The 20,098-nt window shown below is 35.2% G+C and overlaps 1 protein-coding gene across 2 annotated transcripts in view; it reads left to right on the forward strand.

Annotated features, from left to right (window-relative positions):
* The window catches only part of gabrb2a (gamma-aminobutyric acid type A receptor subunit beta2a), a 54,764-nt gene that overhangs the window by 18,181 nt on the left and 16,485 nt on the right, over positions 1 to 20,098 (forward strand). For both annotated transcript variants that reach the window (XM_016237294.1, XM_016237293.1), the window contains exons 4-5: positions 1,961 to 2,181; positions 14,691 to 14,773. In XM_016237294.1, the coding sequence (XP_016092780.1) occupies positions 1,961 to 2,181; positions 14,691 to 14,773 (304 nt within the window). The remainder of the gene's footprint in view (positions 1 to 1,960; positions 2,182 to 14,690; positions 14,774 to 20,098) is intronic.

Here is a 20,098-nt window from a genome sequence, read left to right on the forward strand (position 1 = left end):
TGATCTTTACTTAATATCCTAATGATTTTTGGCATAAAAGAAAAATCAATAATTTTGACCCATACAATGTATTGTATATCTCTACAAATATACCTGTGCGACTTATGACTGCTTTTGTGCTCCAGGGTCACATATTTGTTCCACAAAGAACCGTTCGGTCGTCAAAGACCATCTCTTTCTTACCTTTTTATAATCTGAAAAACATTCTTTCGCCACAAAGAAACAGAAAGGTTCTTCAGATGTTAAAGGTTCTTTATGGAACCACTCAGACAAACTGGTTCTTCTATGGCATCGTGAAGCACTTTTAATTTTTAAGAGTGTAATAGTGTTCGGCAGTGACATTATGCTTCACTGTGATTGGCTGATTAGCCTGTCAGTGGGACAATAACAGCCTATCACGATCGCAGCTCCTCAACATAATGTGTCAAACGGATGGGCTAATTACAGAGCAAACATCTCACACACTCGGACATCATCACTTGTGGTCACATCCGAATCGAAATGAACTTGTAATGACTCGAAACACAGAGTGATTTGTGAGCGAGGAGGTTTTTAGTGAGCACGCAGCTGGGTTAAATTAAAAGGTGCATCTGCAAGCCTGCCACCACCTGCAGTGTTTAACGAGGATTTGTTGACTAATGATCTGAAAGATGGCGAGTGTTAATAAAAGCAGCTCAATAAGAGTTAGTAGTAACTAATCAAAGAGACAATATATGTTCTTGATGCTGTATTATTAGTTCTTATTTTATAAGCTTGATGAGGCTTTGATCATGTGACTTGGGACTAAAAATGATTAAATAAACACAACTTGCTTCATCTAAATTTATGAATTAATTCAAATAAATGTTTTTATTTTAATTTAAATTAATTTAAATTTTAAGTTATCATTTACATTTAAATTAATCTTATTTACATTTCAGATGTAATTTATTAATCTGCAAGCATGTGTGAAATTGATCAAAAGTGACCGTAATGTTACCAAATGTTTGTTTATTTAAAGAATACTGAAAAATAAATGTCTAATTTTCCACAAAAATATTAAGCAGCACAACTGTTTTCAACATCGATTATAATAAGAAATATTTATTAAACAGCATGTGAAAGTATTTTTTAAATGTATAGAAAATTGTTATTTTATAGTTAAATAACATTATATAATATTACTGTTTTTCTGTATTTCTGATCAAATAAACACGTTATTGGTGAGCAGACATTTATTTTAAATACATAAAAAAGACCTCAACATATTCAAAGTATATATCAGGTGGAAAGGGCTCCTTAAAGGTTGCCACTTTTTACAGTGTGATTTTACATATTAATATTAAATACTTAAATATTAATCACAGTTTAGTTTAAATATTAACGTCAGTCTTATTAATATTAAATATTGGTGTAAACATCTAAAAATATTATAGTGTTGGTTACATGTTCGTATTGTAAAGTACATGCCCATATTTCTTTAAATACCTGGAAACATCAAATTGAACATAAAACTAAAACCCAAATACATTTAGTCATTTAGCAGATGTTTTATCCAAAGCGACTTACAAATGAGGACAATAGAAGCAATCAAAATCAACAAGAGAGCAATGATATACAAGTGCTATAACAAGTCTCAGTTAGTTTAACGCAGCACACGTAGCAAGGGTTTTTCAATTATATAATAAATAAAAAGAAAACAGATAGATAGAATACAAAAAGATTAGAGAAGCTAGTGTCAATGCAGTTAGCAGTTAGTAAATGAATAGAGTGCAAGTCTAAAAGGAACAAGTTTTTTTTTTTAAAGAATAGAATTAGAATAGAGAGTGCTAGAGTTAGAGGGTCAAATAAAGATGGAAGAGATGTGGGAAATACAGAGAGAGAACAAAGAGAGATACTTTTTTCATCTGTGGGAAGAATGTTGTATTTTCTCAGTAGCCTTCATGATCTCATCTTCCCCTAACTTTCCTCTTTTTTTTAGGACTACACCCTGACCATGTATTTCCAGCAGGCTTGGCGAGACAAGCGCTTGTCGTACACAGAGATCCCTCTGAATCTAACCTTGGATAACCGCGTGGCTGACCAGCTGTGGGTGCCCGATACCTACTTCCTCAACGATAAGAAATCCTTCGTTCACGGAGTGACAGTCAAGAACCGAATGATACGCCTGCATCCCGACGGCACCGTGCTCTACGGATTAAGGTACGTCCGTTGAGGTCATCGCCATTGTCGTTATCGACCTGTAATCACGTTTGACTCCTCTCATCATTCTGTCCATGCAAACTATTTGCAAACCACCCACACACAACGCGTTCACGACGTGTTCAGAGGCCTGTTTTTATTTTCCCTGGCTGCTGATGCATTATTCCGGTGTAAATGACTCAACATCGCTGTCTATGTTTAGAAGGGATGAAATTGTTGTTGCTAATTCCAAAGCTGTGCATTGTGCTTGCCGTTCCTCAGCCTGACAGCAGTGTCCTTATCAGAAGAGCGCTTAAAAATTAAAAATCTGCATTGCAGCAGATAATTCACTGTTGTTAAGGCGACCAAAATCAATAAATATAATTTATAACGCTTCATTATGTAAGTGCCCAATTACATAAGCTATTTTTACATAACCCAAAAGGGGAAACTGTGTGCAGAAACACTAAATGCACATGATGAAACATTGATGGGAATGTGTGAGAGTGCCGTGACCTGGCCTGCAGAACATGACTTTCGGGACTACCATCGCGCTACTTTGTCAATGGAGACCTTCGCATGTGAGACAGAGCCGGCTGCGGCCGCATGTGTGTGTGTGTGTGTGTGTGAGCATGTGTTGAGGAGGCAGTAATAGAGCGTTCTCTTTTGTGACATCTGAAATTTAGTGTGAATCTGTGCTCTGTTGCAGTTTGACACAAAAGCGTGTTGGAAGATGGGCTTTCTGGGTTTTGTAAATGGGAATGTGTGTTTGTGATGAGTTGGGGTGTGTTGTCCGTGTTCCTTGGGTGCCCTGCTCCACTAAGCCTGCCAAAGCATGTTCCTCAATTACCAGGAGAAGAAGAAAATAACTGCGCTCTTCTATAGCTGTCTGTGAGAGCCCAGTCTGACAATTTAGCACAGGCAGGTAGATCTGATTATCTTGCTCCTAAAAGACTTCAACCAATAACATGGACGCTGGCCAGGAGATGAAAATACACAGGCTTAAATACAGTTTCTGAGTCATAATACAACAAGTGAATCATGCTATGGCTTAGCAGTCTGTGTTGTCCTTGTTTTATTGGACTTTTATGTCAAAACATTTTCTATTATTATACCAAAGACATTTTCATATTCATTTAGTTTCAAATTCAAATTTCAATGGTTGGAGCTTTTAAAGATACAAGAAACTTTCTTTGATGCATAGTGTGCATGTTGATTTTGAGCACTCTAAAATCAACTCTAAAGTAGCTGATTCATATAGCTACTTATTCTGGACAAGAGTCAACCACTTAAACAAAGGACTGACAAAGTCATACCTATTTATTTTTTTAGATATATTTTATTTGCTAATGAATGCTTCAAACAAAAATGTAGTATCATTCAACTCTTATGAAAATTAACCATGGTTGTACTACCATAAGAAACTTGGTTGTTGTAGTTAAACCATGGTAACCACAAATGAACTATGGTTTTACTACACAAACCATAGTTTAACCATATTATTTGTAGTAAAACTTGCCAGATCAAAAAAGTGCCTTCTGCTTTTGTGTGCAATGTGTACTTTTGAGACTGAGACTAGTGTCTGACTCATTTGTCTAAATGTAAACAAAATGTCATCTGTCTGAATTAAACCAATATTTCACGTATAGTTTTAGCTGTGATCAGCTTATTGTGTTGTGATGTATCACATTCACAGCATTTTAGCACACAGCATAACTCAGTAAGCACACGTTATGAGGTGTTCAACAAGGCTATGTACTAGGCCCAATTAAAAAGTGTTACAGTGCAGTTAGGGCCACTTCTGTCTAAATGCAGTTGACTAATTTAGGAAATAATAGACTTAAGCAAATCTAAATTACTAGACATAGTGACTGAGAGAAGAAGAGGTCTTCTGTTTACCCTCTCATTTACAGTGGATGAGCCACACAATAAAACGGAGACATGATCATTAATTCTCATTTACAGAAAAGGTTGCCTATTATATGGAGGTGAAGTGCATTGGCTGGTGCTATTTTTTCCAGCAACTTGAAGATGTCTAAGGGCAGAATAGGACAGCTTCTATTTATAGCTGGCATTATTGTATTTTGTATAATCACACATTCCTGTGCTATCTATCTGTGTAAAGGTAGGTGAATATACCAGCGGCAACAGAAAAAACTCAAATAGGAGAGGCATTTCTGAAGTGGTGGCAAAATTCAATACCATGTCCTTCTCTCACACATTTAAGTCTGATACTATTAATGGTGGCTTAGCGGGATCACAAAAAATATATATATATTAAAGTATTATAAAAGTAAATGCTCTGATCTTTATGTGACACATGCTTTCTCTGCCTCTGTTCTTTTTTTAATTCTGCAAATTTATGTTTTTAAAAACACATCTTTGGTGGTTAAATTCAACATGAACTCTAAATTGGCTTGATTTCATTTACTGTTTTTTTGCATTTGGCACGCGCTTTTATCCAAAGCAAGTTATACACATTATATCAGTTCATGCCTTCCATGGAAACTGAGCAAATGATCTTGGTGTTTTTAATGCTATGCTTTATACTTTTTTAATGCACATTTCTAGTGTGTATGTGCACATTGATTTAATTTTCATTTTTGATTTAATTTAAGATATGTTGCATTTGGCACATGCTTTTATTTACATTCTTTTCAAAGTACGCATTTTACCTTATCAGAAGAGCGCTTAAAAATTAAAAATCTGCATTGCAGCAGATAATTCACTGTTGTTAAGGCGACCAAAATCAATAAATATAATTTATAACGCTTCATTATGTAAGTGCCCAATTACATAAGCTATTTTTACATAACCCAAAAGGGGAAACTGTGTGCAGAAACACTAAATGCACATGATGAAACATTGATGGGAATGTGTGAGAGTGCCGTGACCTGGCCTGCAGAACATGACTTTCGGGACTACCATCGCGCTACTTTGTCAATGGAGACCTTCGCATGTGAGACAGAGCCGGCTGCGGCCGCATGTGTGTGTGTGTGTGTGTGTGAGCATGTGTTGAGGAGGCAGTAATAGAGCGTTCTCTTTTGTGACATCTGAAATTTAGTGTGAATCTGTGCTCTGTTGCAGTTTGACACAAAAGCGTGTTGGAAGATGGGCTTTCTGGGTTTTGTAAATGGGAATGTGTGTTTGTGATGAGTTGGGGTGTGTTGTCTGTGATTCTTGGGTGCCCTGCTCCACTAAGCCTGCCAAAGCATGTTCCTCAATTACCAGGAGAAGAAGAAAATAACAGCGCTCTTCTATAGCTGTCTGTGAGAGCCCAGTCTGACAATTTAGCACAGGCAGGTAGATCTGATTATCTTGCTCCTAAAAGACTTCAACCAATAACATGGACGCTGGCCAGGAGATGAAAATACACAGGCTTAAATACAGTTTCTGAGTCATAATACAACAAGTGAATCATGCTATGGCTTAGCAGTCTGTGTTGTCCTTGTTTTATTGGACTTTTATGTCAAAACATTTTCTATTATTATACCAAAGACATTTTCATATTCATTTAGTTTCAAATTCAAATTTCAATGGTTGGAGCTTTTAAAGATACAAGAAACTTTCTTTGATGCATAGTGTGCATGTTGATTTTGAGCACTCTAAAATCAACTCTAAAGTAGCTGATTCATATAGCTACTTATTCTGGACAAGAGTCAACCACTTAAACAAAGGACTGACAAAGTCATACCTATTTATTTTTTTAGATATATTTTATTTGCTAATGAATGCTTCAAACAAAAATGTAGTATCATTCAACTCTTATGAAAATTAACCATGGTTGTACTACCATAAGAAACTTGGTTGTTGTAGTTAAACCATGGTAACCACAAATGAACTATGGTTTTACTACACAAACCATAGTTTAACCATATTATTTGTAGTAAAACTTGCCAGATCAAAAAAGTGCCTTCTGCTTTTGTGTGCAATGTGTACTTTTGAGACTGAGACTAGTGTCTGACTCATTTGTCTAAATGTAAACAAAATGTCATCTGTCTGAATTAAACCAATATTTCACGTATAGTTTTAGCTGTGATCAGCTTATTGTGTTGTGATGTATCACATTCACAGCATTTTAGCACACAGCATAACTCAGTAAGCACACGTTATGAGGTGTTCAACAAGGCTATGTACTAGGCCCAATTAAAAAGTGTTACAGTGCAGTTAGGGCCACTTCTGTCTAAATGCAGTTGACTAATTTAGGAAATAATAGACTTAAGCAAATCTAAATTACTAGACATAGTGACTGAGAGAAGAAGAGGTCTTCTGTTTACCCTCTCATTTACAGTGGATGCTTTCTCTGCCTCTGTTCTTTTTTTAATTCTGCAAATTTATGTTTTTAAAAACACATCTTTGGTGGTTAAATTCAACATGAACTCTAAATTGGCTTGATTTCATTTACTGTTTTTTTGCATTTGGCACGCGCTTTTATCCAAAGCAAGTTATACACATTATATCAGTTCATGCCTTCCATGGAAACTGAGCAAATGATCTTGGTGTTTTTAATGCTATGCTTTATACTTTTTTAATGCACATTTCTAGTGTGTATGTGCACATTGATTTAATTTTCATTTTTGATTTAATTTAAGATATGTTGCATTTGGCACATGCTTTTATTTACATTCTTTTCAAAGTACGCATTTTATTAGTTCATTCATTCCCTGGGAAACAAACCCATGACCTTGGTGCTTTTAATGCTATGCTTTTCAGAAACACTTTCTTGATGCACATTCCTAGTCCGTATGTGCACATTATATGTATGTGCACTCAAATGACTTTCCACATCTGATGATGTCACCAAGCCAATATTCATATAGAGACCATTTTTCACCATCGAAACTAGTTGCTATACTTTTAACTCTCTGTTGTATTCATGATGGTCAAAAATGACAGATTTTAGTTTACTTTTTATTTAATGTTTTGTATTTTTAGCGGAATTTATGGTACTAATTTATATTTATGGAATAGTTATAATCCATTTATTACCTGTTTTTCAGCATAAACCTGATAATGGAATTTCCAACTTAAACTAGTGTAAATCTTGCTGATTTATCTTGTTAAAGGATTATACTTGGATTATACAGATAATTCTTGAAGTGAAAAAAATTAAAAGTGACACTTAAAAAAATTATATTACTTTGAGTTTATTATTATGAAAAATGCACAAAAAATGTAAAATTTTATATGAATTATATATTTTCAAAAATATGTTTTACTCTAAACCTGCATGAAAGTCAAGTCCATACATCTAAGGAAGTTATGTTCCAAATTTGAGGTTGACATCTCAAAAAATGAGCTTCCAGTAAGATTTAGTTTGGATGCAGTACCAAACATTTCCACTAGTTGAGATTAGCTTCCCAATCATTTCCAATGTGATAATTTTTTGCAAGACCATTTAATTTTTTTGTGCCAAAACCCTTTCCCAAAAAAAGTTTCATACCACTCAGATGACAAAAAAAAACAAAATTTTTCTGTCAAGAATGATCGAACAGCACCAGAGGGTTGAAAAAAATAAAATAAATCTAGTTAAGTGTGCGAAATCTTTGATTCAAACCCATGACCTTGGTGCTTTTAATGCTATGCTTTTCAGAAACACTTTCTTGATGCACATTCCTAGTCCGTATGTGCACATTATATGTATGTGCACTCAAATGACTTTCCACATCTGATGATGTCACCAAGCCAATTTTCATATAGAGACCATTTTTCACCATCGAAACTAGTTGCTATACTTTTAACTCTCTGTTGTATGCATGATGGTCAAAAATGACAGATTTTAGTTTACTTTTTATTTAATGTTTTGTATTTTTAGCGGAATTTATGGTACTAATTTATATTTATGGAATAGTTATAATCCATTTATTACCTGTTTTTCAGCATAAACCTGATAATGGAATTTCCAACTTAAACTAGTGTAAATCTTGCTGATTTATCTTGTTAAAGGATTATACTTGGATTATACAGATAATTCTTGAAGTGAAAAAAATTAAAAGTGACACTTAAAAAAATTATATTACTTTGAGTTTATTATTATGAAAAATGCACAAAAAATGTAAAATTTTATATGAATTATATATTTTCAAAAATATGTTTTACTCTAAACCTGCATGAAAGTCAAGTCCATACATCTAAGGAAGTTATGTTCCAAATTTGAGGTTGACATCTCAAAAAATGAGCTTCCAGTAAGATTTAGTTTGGATGCAGTACCAAACATTTCCACTAGTTGAGATTCGCTTCCCAATCATTTCCAATGTGATAATTTTTTGCAAGACCATTTAATTTTTTTGTGCCAAAACCCTTTCCCAAAAAAAGTTTCATACCACTCAGATGACAAAAAAAACTAAATTTTTCTGTCAAGAATGATCGAACAGCACCAGAGGGTTGAAAAAAAAAAAATCTAGTTAAGTGTGCGAAATCTTTGATCCAATTCAGGACTACCATTTTGGCTGCTGTGTTTTCAGCTCGTCCTCTCGCCACCCTCATAATGTAATTCAGTCAGACCCCTGCGTGGTGTGTTGCAGCACAAGCCTTAGTAAACAAGGTCGTTTGGAATAAAGGTACACATGCTGCCTTGGGGTCTGTACCCAACCCTTACATGAACCTGTGCGGTGCGCGGGGGAAACCGTAGCTCTGCGGCCCGCCGGTGATAGATGGGTAGATGAAGTCTAGTGTGCTGGTAAAAAGAACGCTCTTGAATGCATGTGGATGAGAAGATCTCAGCGTTGGTGGGTTTCAATGCTGGGAAGTAGCAGTCTAACGGCACTGTAGAGTAAACAGCTCCGACTTTTATTCCTCAGACCCTTTTCAAGCTGATACAAGCTGCCAGAGGCGTTAAGCGGCACTAAACCGGTGGGGGTCAGGCCTAGCTTCCTTCTGCTCTTAATATATTGAGCCAAGCCCTCTTCAAGCGGATACAAATCAAGCAGTAAGCAGCAGGTCACAGTGAGACGGGGAGCAGAGAAATGGAAAGATGAGTAAGAGAGACTGGGGGCAAAATCTTTTTTACGTTTTTCTTCCTAACTCACGGACTACTACAAATATACCTACCATCTTTCAGTAAACTAAACGTGTCTTTGGCAATAAATAACTTATAATGAGAAAGACTAGATCGTAATATCATATTTAATAGGAATCAGAGTGTTTGCAATGGTTGTGGGCAATTGTAACACCTGACAAAGAAATCATATTAGCCCACTCTGACAAAAAAACACATCCAGGTATATATTTTTTTGTCCTTTTATATCATATTAATAATTTTGGCTGTCAGATATAATGTGTGCTTAAAGGAAAAGTCTAGTAGCACCTATTATAATTGTATGAAGCAAGTCCACAACGAGACAAAATAATTGATGAAATAACGTTAATTATTACAAGTTTTAATTCAAAAGCATTAAAACTTCAAACAGAAATTACATATTATATATTTTCTTCAAACAGAATATATATAACATTATATATATTATAATAATATATATGTTTGAAAGAAGTCTCTTCTGCTCACCAGGGCTGCATATTTTATCAACACTACAGTAAAAACAGTGAAATATTATTACAATTTAAAAATAATGAATTTTCAGCATCATTACTCCAGTCTTCAGTGTCACATGATCTTCAGAAATCATTCTAATATACTGATTTGCTGCTCAAGAAACATTTCTGATTATTATCAATGTTGAAAACAGTTGTGCAGCACAATATTTTTGAGGAAACCGTGATACATTTTATTTTTCAGGATTCACAGATGAGCAGAAAGTTCAAAAGAACAGCATTTATTTGAAATAGCAATATTTTGCAACATTATAAATGTCTTTACTGTCACTTTTGATCGATTTAATGCGTTCTTGGTGAATAAAAGCATTAATTTATTTCAAAAATAATCTTATTGACCCCAGACTTTTGAACAGTAGTGTCTAATCAGTTGTTCTTAGACATATGGAAAACAGATGCCAGCATAGAGAAAAAGAGACGTACTGTGTGATGGAAGATGGAAAGAGAAGGAGAAGATGAAAGGGGGTTCAGAGATGAAAGAGATTGAGAAAGGGTTTACAATGTTAAGAGAGCGAGAAGGAGGGATGGACGAATGGAGAGAGACCAACTCCACCTCGAATTGTCCTCAGCTTTCCAACGACTCTCTGATCTAGCCATCTCTTAGACACTCAAATGCACTGAGACTTTTGCTGATGATGTAGCGACCTATAAATAGCCTGTAATTTTTACCTCTGCCATCTTGGCCTAATTTCCTGATTTCCCAGAGCTCCCAGTTCTTCCAGCACTTCCTGTGGAATTGTGATTGTGGGACGGTGCAGAGGAACCTCGGGAGTATTGATGTTTTTGGCATGCTGATTTATGACCGGGAACCAAGAGAGAGATGAGGATTGCTGACAAGCCAGAACTGTCTACGGAAAAAATGCAACCCAAGTTTAATTGCTGCTTTACATCAAATCAAAAAGAGCAGAATTTATTGAAACATAACTTTTTTTGCTATTCCTTGATAAATAAATGTATTAATTTCTTTCACAAAAGACAAACTTACTGACCCCAAATGGTGAACAAAGAAAAAGATGAGCCTTGTTCTCGCTATACTGACAAACCATAACTCATGTATACGGTAAAAACTGCAAAAAATGTAAACCAATTGAATAAGTGCTGCTTTAAATCAAATCAAAGTTAGTGACAAGTTCATGACTTTTTAATGTTAACTAAATAATCATGATGGAAATTGACTGATGCTAATTCACAAAATCAAGTAGAAATATACAATGATTTATACAAATTCCAGTGGTTTATATTTATATTTATAATGCTTTATTATATTGAAGTTATTTTTAATTCAGGATATTTATATATAAATAAAATAATATGTATCTCAGTTGTTTTCAACATTGATAATAATCAGAAATGTTTCTCGAGCAGCAGATCAGCATATTATACTGATTTCTGAAGATCATGTGACACTGAAGACTGGAGGAATGATGCTGAAAATACAGTTTTAACAACCCACATGAAGTCCAGAGACATCTATTAAACTAGTTTTCATTTACTGTGAAAATAGCTTCGCTGCTGCAGTTGGGTCAGACCCAAAGGACAGACAGTTTTCCTATGAATTAATTAGTAGAAAAGTCAGTTTCTCCTGTGCATTTGTGCCTTTCTTATGAGGAAAATGAGGGAGTTTATCTCCTGCATTCCTTTTAGGCCATAAAACCAGTGATATCAGCATTGGTTACCATGGAACCAGAGGCCTGTTCTGCTTTTCTGAGGTGTTAGGTGCATTTCGGGGGAAGGGTCCATAGACCCTCGTAATTGGCCATTTGGTTAGGTGATGGGGAGTTCGATATTATTTGTTAAATATAACAAAAAGTTGTGTGTCTGATTGGTCCAAATGCTACAACTTTTTAATGTTAACTAAATAATCATGATGGAAATTGACTGATGCTAATTCACAAAATCAAGTAGAAATATACAATGATTTATACAAATTCCAGTGGTTTATATTTATATTTATAATGCTTTATTATATTGAAGTTATTTTTAATTCAGGATATTTATATATAAATAAAATAATATGTATCTCAGTTGTTTTCAACATTGATAATAATCAGAAATGTTTCTCGAGCAGCAGATCAGCATATTATACTGATTTCTGAAGATCATGTGACACTGAAGACTGGAGGAATGATGCTGAAAATACAGCTGCGCATCACAGAAATACATTACATTTTAAAATAGATTCATATAGAAAACTGTTATTTTAAATATTATATTTCAGAATTGTACTATTTTTACTGTATATTTGAGTATAAGAGTTTTCTTCCAAAAAGTAAAAACATATAAATTGTTTGTTTTTTTTAGCATCATTTTTACAGACAGTTTGGTTCAGGTTGAAAACTGAAAAAGAAAAGAAAAGAAAAAGAAGTGAAGTTGCACTCATGTCCGTTGGAGAATTCAAGTAAAATGATTTTGAATTGAGTTGTGTACTGACTTATTAAAGCTAAGCAGTTCTTTTAGATTAAGTTTTAACAACCCACATGAAATCCAGAGACATCTATTAAACTAGTTTTCATTTACTGTGAAAATAGCTTCGCTGCTGCAGTTGGGTCAGACCCAAAGGACAGACAGTTTTCAGGTCTTCAGGTAATAATCTTGGTTGTCCACTCAAGATCATCTTAAGATTAATACTTGCTCATTTATTTACCTTTGGCAGATACTTTCATCAAAACAACTTGCTTTGCATTGAAGGTGTAAAATTTATATTCATGCATTTCCTGGGAATCAAACCCGTTGACCTTGGTGTTTTCTACTGTCTGAGCAACAGGAATATAGTTTAAAGGGGTCCTATTATGCTCTTTTACAAAGTCTTGATTTTGTTTTGGGGGTGTACTAGAACAGGCTCTCATTCTAGGTTGTTTGAAAAATACATTCTTTTTCACATATTTTACATTATTACAACACCTCTCTCCCCAGTCTGGCATGAACGGCTCGAATAGTTCCTGTATCACATGAAGGCCCGCCTTCTGAAATACGAAATGTGCTGTGATTGGTTAGCTGGGCCAGTGTGTGTTGTGATTGGTTAGCTGGGCCAGTGTGAGTTGTGATTGGTTAGCTGGGCAAGTGTGTGGTGTGATTGGTTAGCTAGGCCAGTGTGTGCTGTGATTGGTTAGCTGGGCCAGTGTGTGCTGCGATTGGTTAGCTGGGCCAGTGTGTGTTGTGATTGGTTAGCTGGACCAGTGTGTGCTGTGATCGGTTAGCTGGGCCAGTGTGTGCTGTGATCGGTTAGCTGGACCAGTGTGTGCTGCGATCGGTTAGCTGGACCAGTGTGTGCTGTGACTGGTTAGCTGGACCAGTGTGCGCTGTGATCGGTTAGCTGGACCAGTGTGTGCTGCGATCGGTTAGCTGGACCAGTGTGTGCTGTGACTGGTTAGCTGGACCAGTGTGCGCTGTGATCGGTTAGCTGGACCAGTGTGTGCTGCGATCGGTTAGCTGGACCAGTGTGTGCTGTGACTGGTTAGCTGGACCAGTGTGCGCTGTGATCGGTTAGCTGGACCAGTGTGTGCTGCGATCGGTTAGCTGGACCAGTGTGTGCTGTGACTGGTTAGCTGGACCAGTGTGCGCTGTGATCGGTTAGCTGGACCAGTGTGTGCTGCGATCGGTTAGCTGGACCAGTGTGTGCTGTGACTGGTTAGCTGGACCAGTGTGCGCTGTGATCGGTTAGCTGGACCAGTGTGTGCTGCGATCGGTTAGCTGGACCAGTGTGTGCTGTGACTGGTTAGCTGGACCAGTGTGCGCTGTGATCGGTTAGCTGGACCAGTGTGTGCTGCGATCGGTTAGCTGGACCAGTGTGTGCTGTGACTGGTTAGCTGGACCAGTGTGCGCTGTGATCGGTTAGCTGGACCAGTGTGTGCTGCGATCGGTTAGCTGGACCAGTGTGTGCTGTGACTGGTTAGCTGGACCAGTGTGCGCTGTGATCGGTTAGCTGGACCAGTGTGTGCTGCGATCGGTTAGCTGGACCAGTGTGTGCTGTGACTGGTTAGCTGGACCAGTGTGCGCTGTGATCGGTTAGCTGGACCAGTGTGTGCTGCGATCGGTTAGCTGGACCAGTGTGTGCTGTGACTGGTTAGCTGGACCAGTGTGCGCTGTGATCGGTTAGCTGGACCAGTGTGTGCTGCGATCGGTTAGCTGGACCAGTGTGTGCTGTGACTGGTTAGCTGGACCAGTGTGCGCTGTGATCGGTTAGCTGGACCAGTGTGTGCTGCGATCGGTTAGCTGGACCAGTGTGTGCTGTGACTGGTTAGCTGGACCAGTGTGTGCTGCGATCGGTTAGCTGGTTAGCTGGACCAGTGTGTGCTGTGAACGGTTAGCTGGACCAGTGTGTGCTGTGATTGGTTAGCTGGACCAGTGTGTGCTGTGATCGGTTAGCTGGACCAGTGTGTGCTGTGATTGGCAGCACTCGGCGCCTGGTCGGGAAATGTCACGCCCCTTACCATAGCCGCCTGTTTGCTTCAGTGTAAATATTGCGTCAAAATCAAATCAATTTGAGCGCGATTTAAACCCAGATGATTGTAACCACTCTAAGTTCATCTGTCTTGGGAAAGCTAGCGTGTCTCCGACATAGTGATAACACTCTTTGCCTTCTCTAGTGCAGCTCAACCAGGTCTCTCCCATTCGTCGATATTTGTGATATCACAAATCCCGGAAAATATGCGTTGTAGTCCAAACGAGACGTTCGTTGTAGTTTTTGAAAAGTGATTTCTGTTAAATAAAATATCTCCTTTTGAAGTGGACTTTGAGCTTTTTTATGCTCAAACAGTAACTTTACAGACTAACTAAAGTTGAAAAAGTGAAAAAGCATAATAAGACCTCTTTAAAGAATTGATTTGATAGAATATCTCAATTTTATTGAAAAGCAGAAATCATGTATAGAATGGTAAGATCCATCCAGACAGATGTGTGAGCAGCAGTGTGGATGTGAGGGAGGAGGGCCTCGTCTCTGGTGTAATCCCCACGGTCCCCTGTCTCTGCTCTGCATTCAGGATCACCACCACCGCGGCCTGTATGATGGACCTGCGGCGATACCCGCTGGATGAGCAGAACTGCACGCTGGAGATCGAGAGCTGTGAGTGATTCTCAGATTCACACCATCTGTCTAGACGTCAAATGATAGTATTTTTAGGACAGATATTTCTAATAATTATTTTTATGTTGAACTGATAACCAGATTTAAATTATTATTTTTTTTTTATAAAAGCATAAAATTATTAAATTATTACATGTAGTATTATCATTATTATGAATAAAAGCAATAAAATACATAATATGTCATGTGTAATATGTAATGATAATAATATTGATTTATAAATAGTATATTATTATGAAATATGTAATAGTTATTATTATTATAATTGTTGTTGTTGATGATGTTATTATTTTCAGAATGCAGAACATAATATTGAAAAATATTATAAAAAACAATAAAATATGTAATAAAAATAATAATTTATATTATATTTTTGTTGTTTTTAATGTTTTTTATATATGCCACAAATATAATAGTATTAATAATAATGATAATGATGATGATAATTATTATTATTATTTACTATCTAACAGTATGGAGAATTATTTTTATTTGACTTTATTTTGTTTTTTTAATAATAAAATACTGAACATATTATTTAAAAAATAAAATACGTAATAGTAATAATAATAATTTTTATTATAATGGTATTTTTTTTGTTTTACATTTTTTAAATATTTGTCCCATAAATATAATAGCATTAATGATAATAATAATAATAATAATAATACGAATGATGATGATAATAATAATAATAATAATAGTAATACTACAAACATAAATTATTACATCAATAGTTTTGACCAAATATGCAAATTAATTAATTAATTTGATTTATCTACAGCCTATATATATACTATATATTAGTACTGTCAAACATATATATAAATACACACACATACAGTATATATTTTGAAAATATGTATGTTTATACATTTATATATTCATATTGTTATATTTTATATTATATATAAATATATTTAATATATAAAAATAACATATTATACATAATAAATATACACAGTACACACATATATATTATGTAAACAAAATTTTTTATTTTGGATGCGATTAATCGTTTGACAGCACTAATATATATATATATATATATATATATATATATATATATATATATAGAATATATATACTACGGCCAGCACAATTAATGTAATTTCTTAAATAAATTATATAATATAAATATATAAAACAAAAATGGATAATTTATATACATTTAATACAAATTTCTCTAGGTATAATTTCAAACATTGATCATTAATACCAACAAGTGTTTCTAAAAGTGTCTCATATGTTGCAGATGAAAAATGGAATGTATTTTTAAGAATTCTAATTTAAATAGAATCCAACTGGCTTAGACCTGGCAACCCGGCTTTCTTTCGCTTTCTCTCCCACACTCACGTTTCCTTTCCCATGTCTGTACCCTTTCACGCTCACAATTGCGTGTTTTCCCGTAATTTTCATCTGTGTATCTGTGCAGAAGTGTTTCACGCGAGCTAATGAGACACAAGCTAAAGCCTCCTTTTCGCTGATCTACTTCAGAAGCAGATTTTAAAGCAGAAGCTCCGCGCTCGAGTCGCTCACCTCTGATTCCTTTTTCTCTGGTTTCTCTCAAGGCCCGAGGGAATAATGGAGCCGTAGCAGTAAAGTGATCTGTTGACAGTAATCAGCCAGTCAGTTGACAGAATCAGACGCGGTGGCACAGAGATAATAGATTTAATGGAAAGTGAAACACCAGTCCTTCCCAGTCCTTCCCAGTCCAACAGCATTTTTCTCTAGAGTCCTCAGCTCTCTCATGCTTTTCTCGCTTTCATCTCTCGCCATTTAAAAGCCTTTTCAGACAGCGAGGTGAACACGACGCAACCTAACCAAACACATCTTATGACTGTCACATGGCTCAAGCTCTTGTCGTATTTACATCACGTTGCTCTCTGGCCCATTAAACCGAAGGAGAAAGCCGTGTTTGTTATCTTTGTCGCTGCATTAATGCTTTATGAGGCCTGCAGCTTTGCTGGCCTTTTTAAGTCTGTACCTGGTTGCCAAGTCATGCAGAGATAACTCCCTTGAATATGAAGAAATCAGAAGCTCATCGTTAATTATTCAAAACACTAAATAGGTCACTGGTTCTCATTATAAGTTGCACGCAGATGGAGAAGGAACCGCAGCGAGGACGGAGATCAAGCAAACACACAGATTCCTTCACGGATGTGGATGTGTGTCTGTTTCATAACCAGCTGTCCCCTTACATCATTTAATGATCACTTGTTTTGAAATCTAAATGTCACCGACAATATTTATACAGCACTTTCCATGAATACAATGCAATTTGGTAGCCCGTTGGTTTATGTAAAGTATTTAAAACACATATTTGTTGGATATGTTAGAAAATGGGTTCTTAAAATCTCCAAAATCTTATGTGAGACCCTGGACCTCAAAACCAGTCATAAGGGTAAATTTTTCGAAATTGAGATTTATGCATCGTCTGAAAGCTGAATAAATAAGCTTTTGCAGGCGATTGGCAGTTTTAAGAGTTCCCTCGCAGGTCACCGCTGGAGAAGCGCGGAGAGATAAATATGGGGCTAGAAAACGTCATCCTCTAAACACATCCACAGCGCTCCCAAAACAATCCCCGGATAAAATCAGGGACATTTTAGGAGGCAATGCTCAAAAATAAATAACTGACGGTACAGAATTAAGATGAGAAATTTTACAAAATATGTGCATAAAGCTGTTTTTTATAAACTATGCTCTTAAAAAAAAGGTGCTTAAAAGGTTCTTCACAGTAATGCCATAGAAGAACCATATGTGACCCTGGAGCACAAAACCAGTCATAAGGGTCAATTTTCATCTGAAAGCTGAATACATAAGCTTTCCATTGATGTTTGGTTTGTTAGGATAGGACAATATTTGGATGAGACACAACTATTTGAAAATCTGGAATCTGAGGGTGCAAAACAATCCAAATATTGAGAAAATCATCTTTAAAGTTGTCCAAATGAAGTTCTTAGCAATGATTATTACTAATAAAAAATTAATTATATTTACGGTAGGAAATTTACTAAATATCTTCATGGAACATGATCTTTACTTAATATCCTAATGATTTTTGGCATAAAAGTGAAATGTATAATTTTGACCCATACAATGTATTGTTGGCTATTGCTACAAATATACCCCAGCGACTCAACACTGCTTTTGTGCTGCAGGGTCACGTATCATGATATGAGTAATTTTATATCACGATGACAATATATCATGTATCACTCTTAAAAATAAAGGTAGTTTGCATAGTTTTCACTGTGTAAATAAAATTCCGTATTTAAGCTACAAAAGTGATTTAGTCGAGCGGTGCGATTTTCTCTCACTGTTGTTTGATTAACATGAATGACATGAATGAAAGACAGGAGGAAAAATAGGCAGCTTCCTCTTTAAAACCGAACATCCGGATCCAATATACTGTTACACACGTGTTTTCTTTCTCAGCTGTTTACTATCTCTTAAGACCTGAACGATTGTGTTTATGAGGATACTTGCAAAGACGGGCATTTAGACACATATAAGCATGTGTATTTAACTGTTCAAGGCCAATACAGCAACAAAAATATTCAGACGCTCTATGAGCAGCGGATTCATGTGCGCGGCCTGCGGAAACAGTCTGACAGACCACAACGCTTGTCACGAATATTGGTAACAGGGTTGAAAACAAATCTAACCCCATTAATTAATATAAAACAAATATCTTATTATATTTACTAATATGCAAAATATTGTAGGAAAATAAAACATTGAATAAATATTTATCTTTAAATTTTGGGAAATATAACAAAAACAACTAGCTATTGAGTGATGTAATTTAGAGATGTAATATGTAATTTGAGTGATATTTACAACCCTGTTACTCATGTTTGCATCGTTTTTAGTTTGTTTTGTTTATTTTTTAATGCTATAAGTTTTGTCTATTTATTTCTAAAATGTTTTAAACTGTATTTAGACATGCCACGGATATTGGTAACAGGGTTGAAAACAGATCTAACCCCATTAATTAATATAAAACAAATTTACTTATAATATTTACTAATATGCAATATTTAAATGGACAACCTGAGGATGATGATCAACGTTTTTGAGACAAACGAAGGTTTTTGTTTCGAAAACAAAAAATATAGAAAAATAAAAACAGATTCAAAATATTTATAAAAACTATAATATTATTTCAGTGATACTAAAGTAACACTGGTTATTGCATGATCAAAGTTACATAATTTAGATCACATAACCAAATTTTCACATAAACAACCTTATCCCTTTTTTCTTGTTGATTGCATTTGTACCAAACGCTGTAGTCCAAACGAGCCATTTGCTGTAGTTCTTGAAAAGGGATTTTTTAAAAACGAAATATCTCCCTTTGGAGTGGACTTTGAGATTTGTAACTTTCTAGATCTTTTTTATGCCCAAACATACACACTACACACTGACTAAAATTAAAAAAGTTTAAATTAAAATAATAGGACCCCTTTAACCTTCAACCCTGTTACCCAAAATATTGTAGGAAAAAAACATTGAATAAATATTTATCTTTAAATTTTGGGAAATATAACAAAAACTACAACAACAACTAGCTATTGAGTGATGTAATTTAGAGATGTAATATGTAATTTGAGTGATATTTACAACCCTGTTACTCATGTTTGCATCGTTTTTAGTTTGTTTTGTTTATTTTTAATGGTATAAGTTTTGTCTATTTATTTCTAAAAGGTTTTAAACTGTATTTAGACATGCCACGGATATTGGTAACAGGGTTGAAAACAAATCTAACCCCATTAATTAATATAAAACAAATTTCTTATAATATTTACTAATATGCAATATTTAAATGGACAACCTGAGGATGATGATCAACGTTTTTGAGACAAACAAAGGTTTTTGTTTCGAAAACAAAAAAGATATAAAAATAAAAACAGATTAAAAATATTTATAACAACTATAAAAACATTTCAATGATACTAAAGTAGCACTGGTTATTGCATGATCAAAGTTACATAATTTGGATCACATAACCAAATTTTCACATAAACAACCTTATTCCTTTCCTCTTGTTGATTGCATTTGTCAATCTTAAGCTTCAACTCTGTTACCCAAAATATTGTAGGAAAAAAAACTAAAAACATTGAATAAATATATATCTTTAATTTTTGGGAAATAAAAAAAAAAACTAAAACTTTTGGTCCCAACTAGCTATTGAGTGATGTAATTTAGAGATGTAATATGTATGTGATATTTACAACCCTGTTACCCATGTTTGTTTTGTTTATTTTTAATGGTATAAGTTTTGTCTATTTATTTCTAAAA

The sequence above is a fragment of the Sinocyclocheilus grahami genome, unplaced genomic scaffold (assembly GCF_001515645.1).
Source record: "Sinocyclocheilus grahami isolate Dianchi unplaced genomic scaffold, SAMN03320097.WGS_v1.1 scaffold510.1, whole genome shotgun sequence".
Classification (NCBI taxonomy): Eukaryota; Metazoa; Chordata; class Actinopteri; order Cypriniformes; family Cyprinidae; genus Sinocyclocheilus; species Sinocyclocheilus grahami.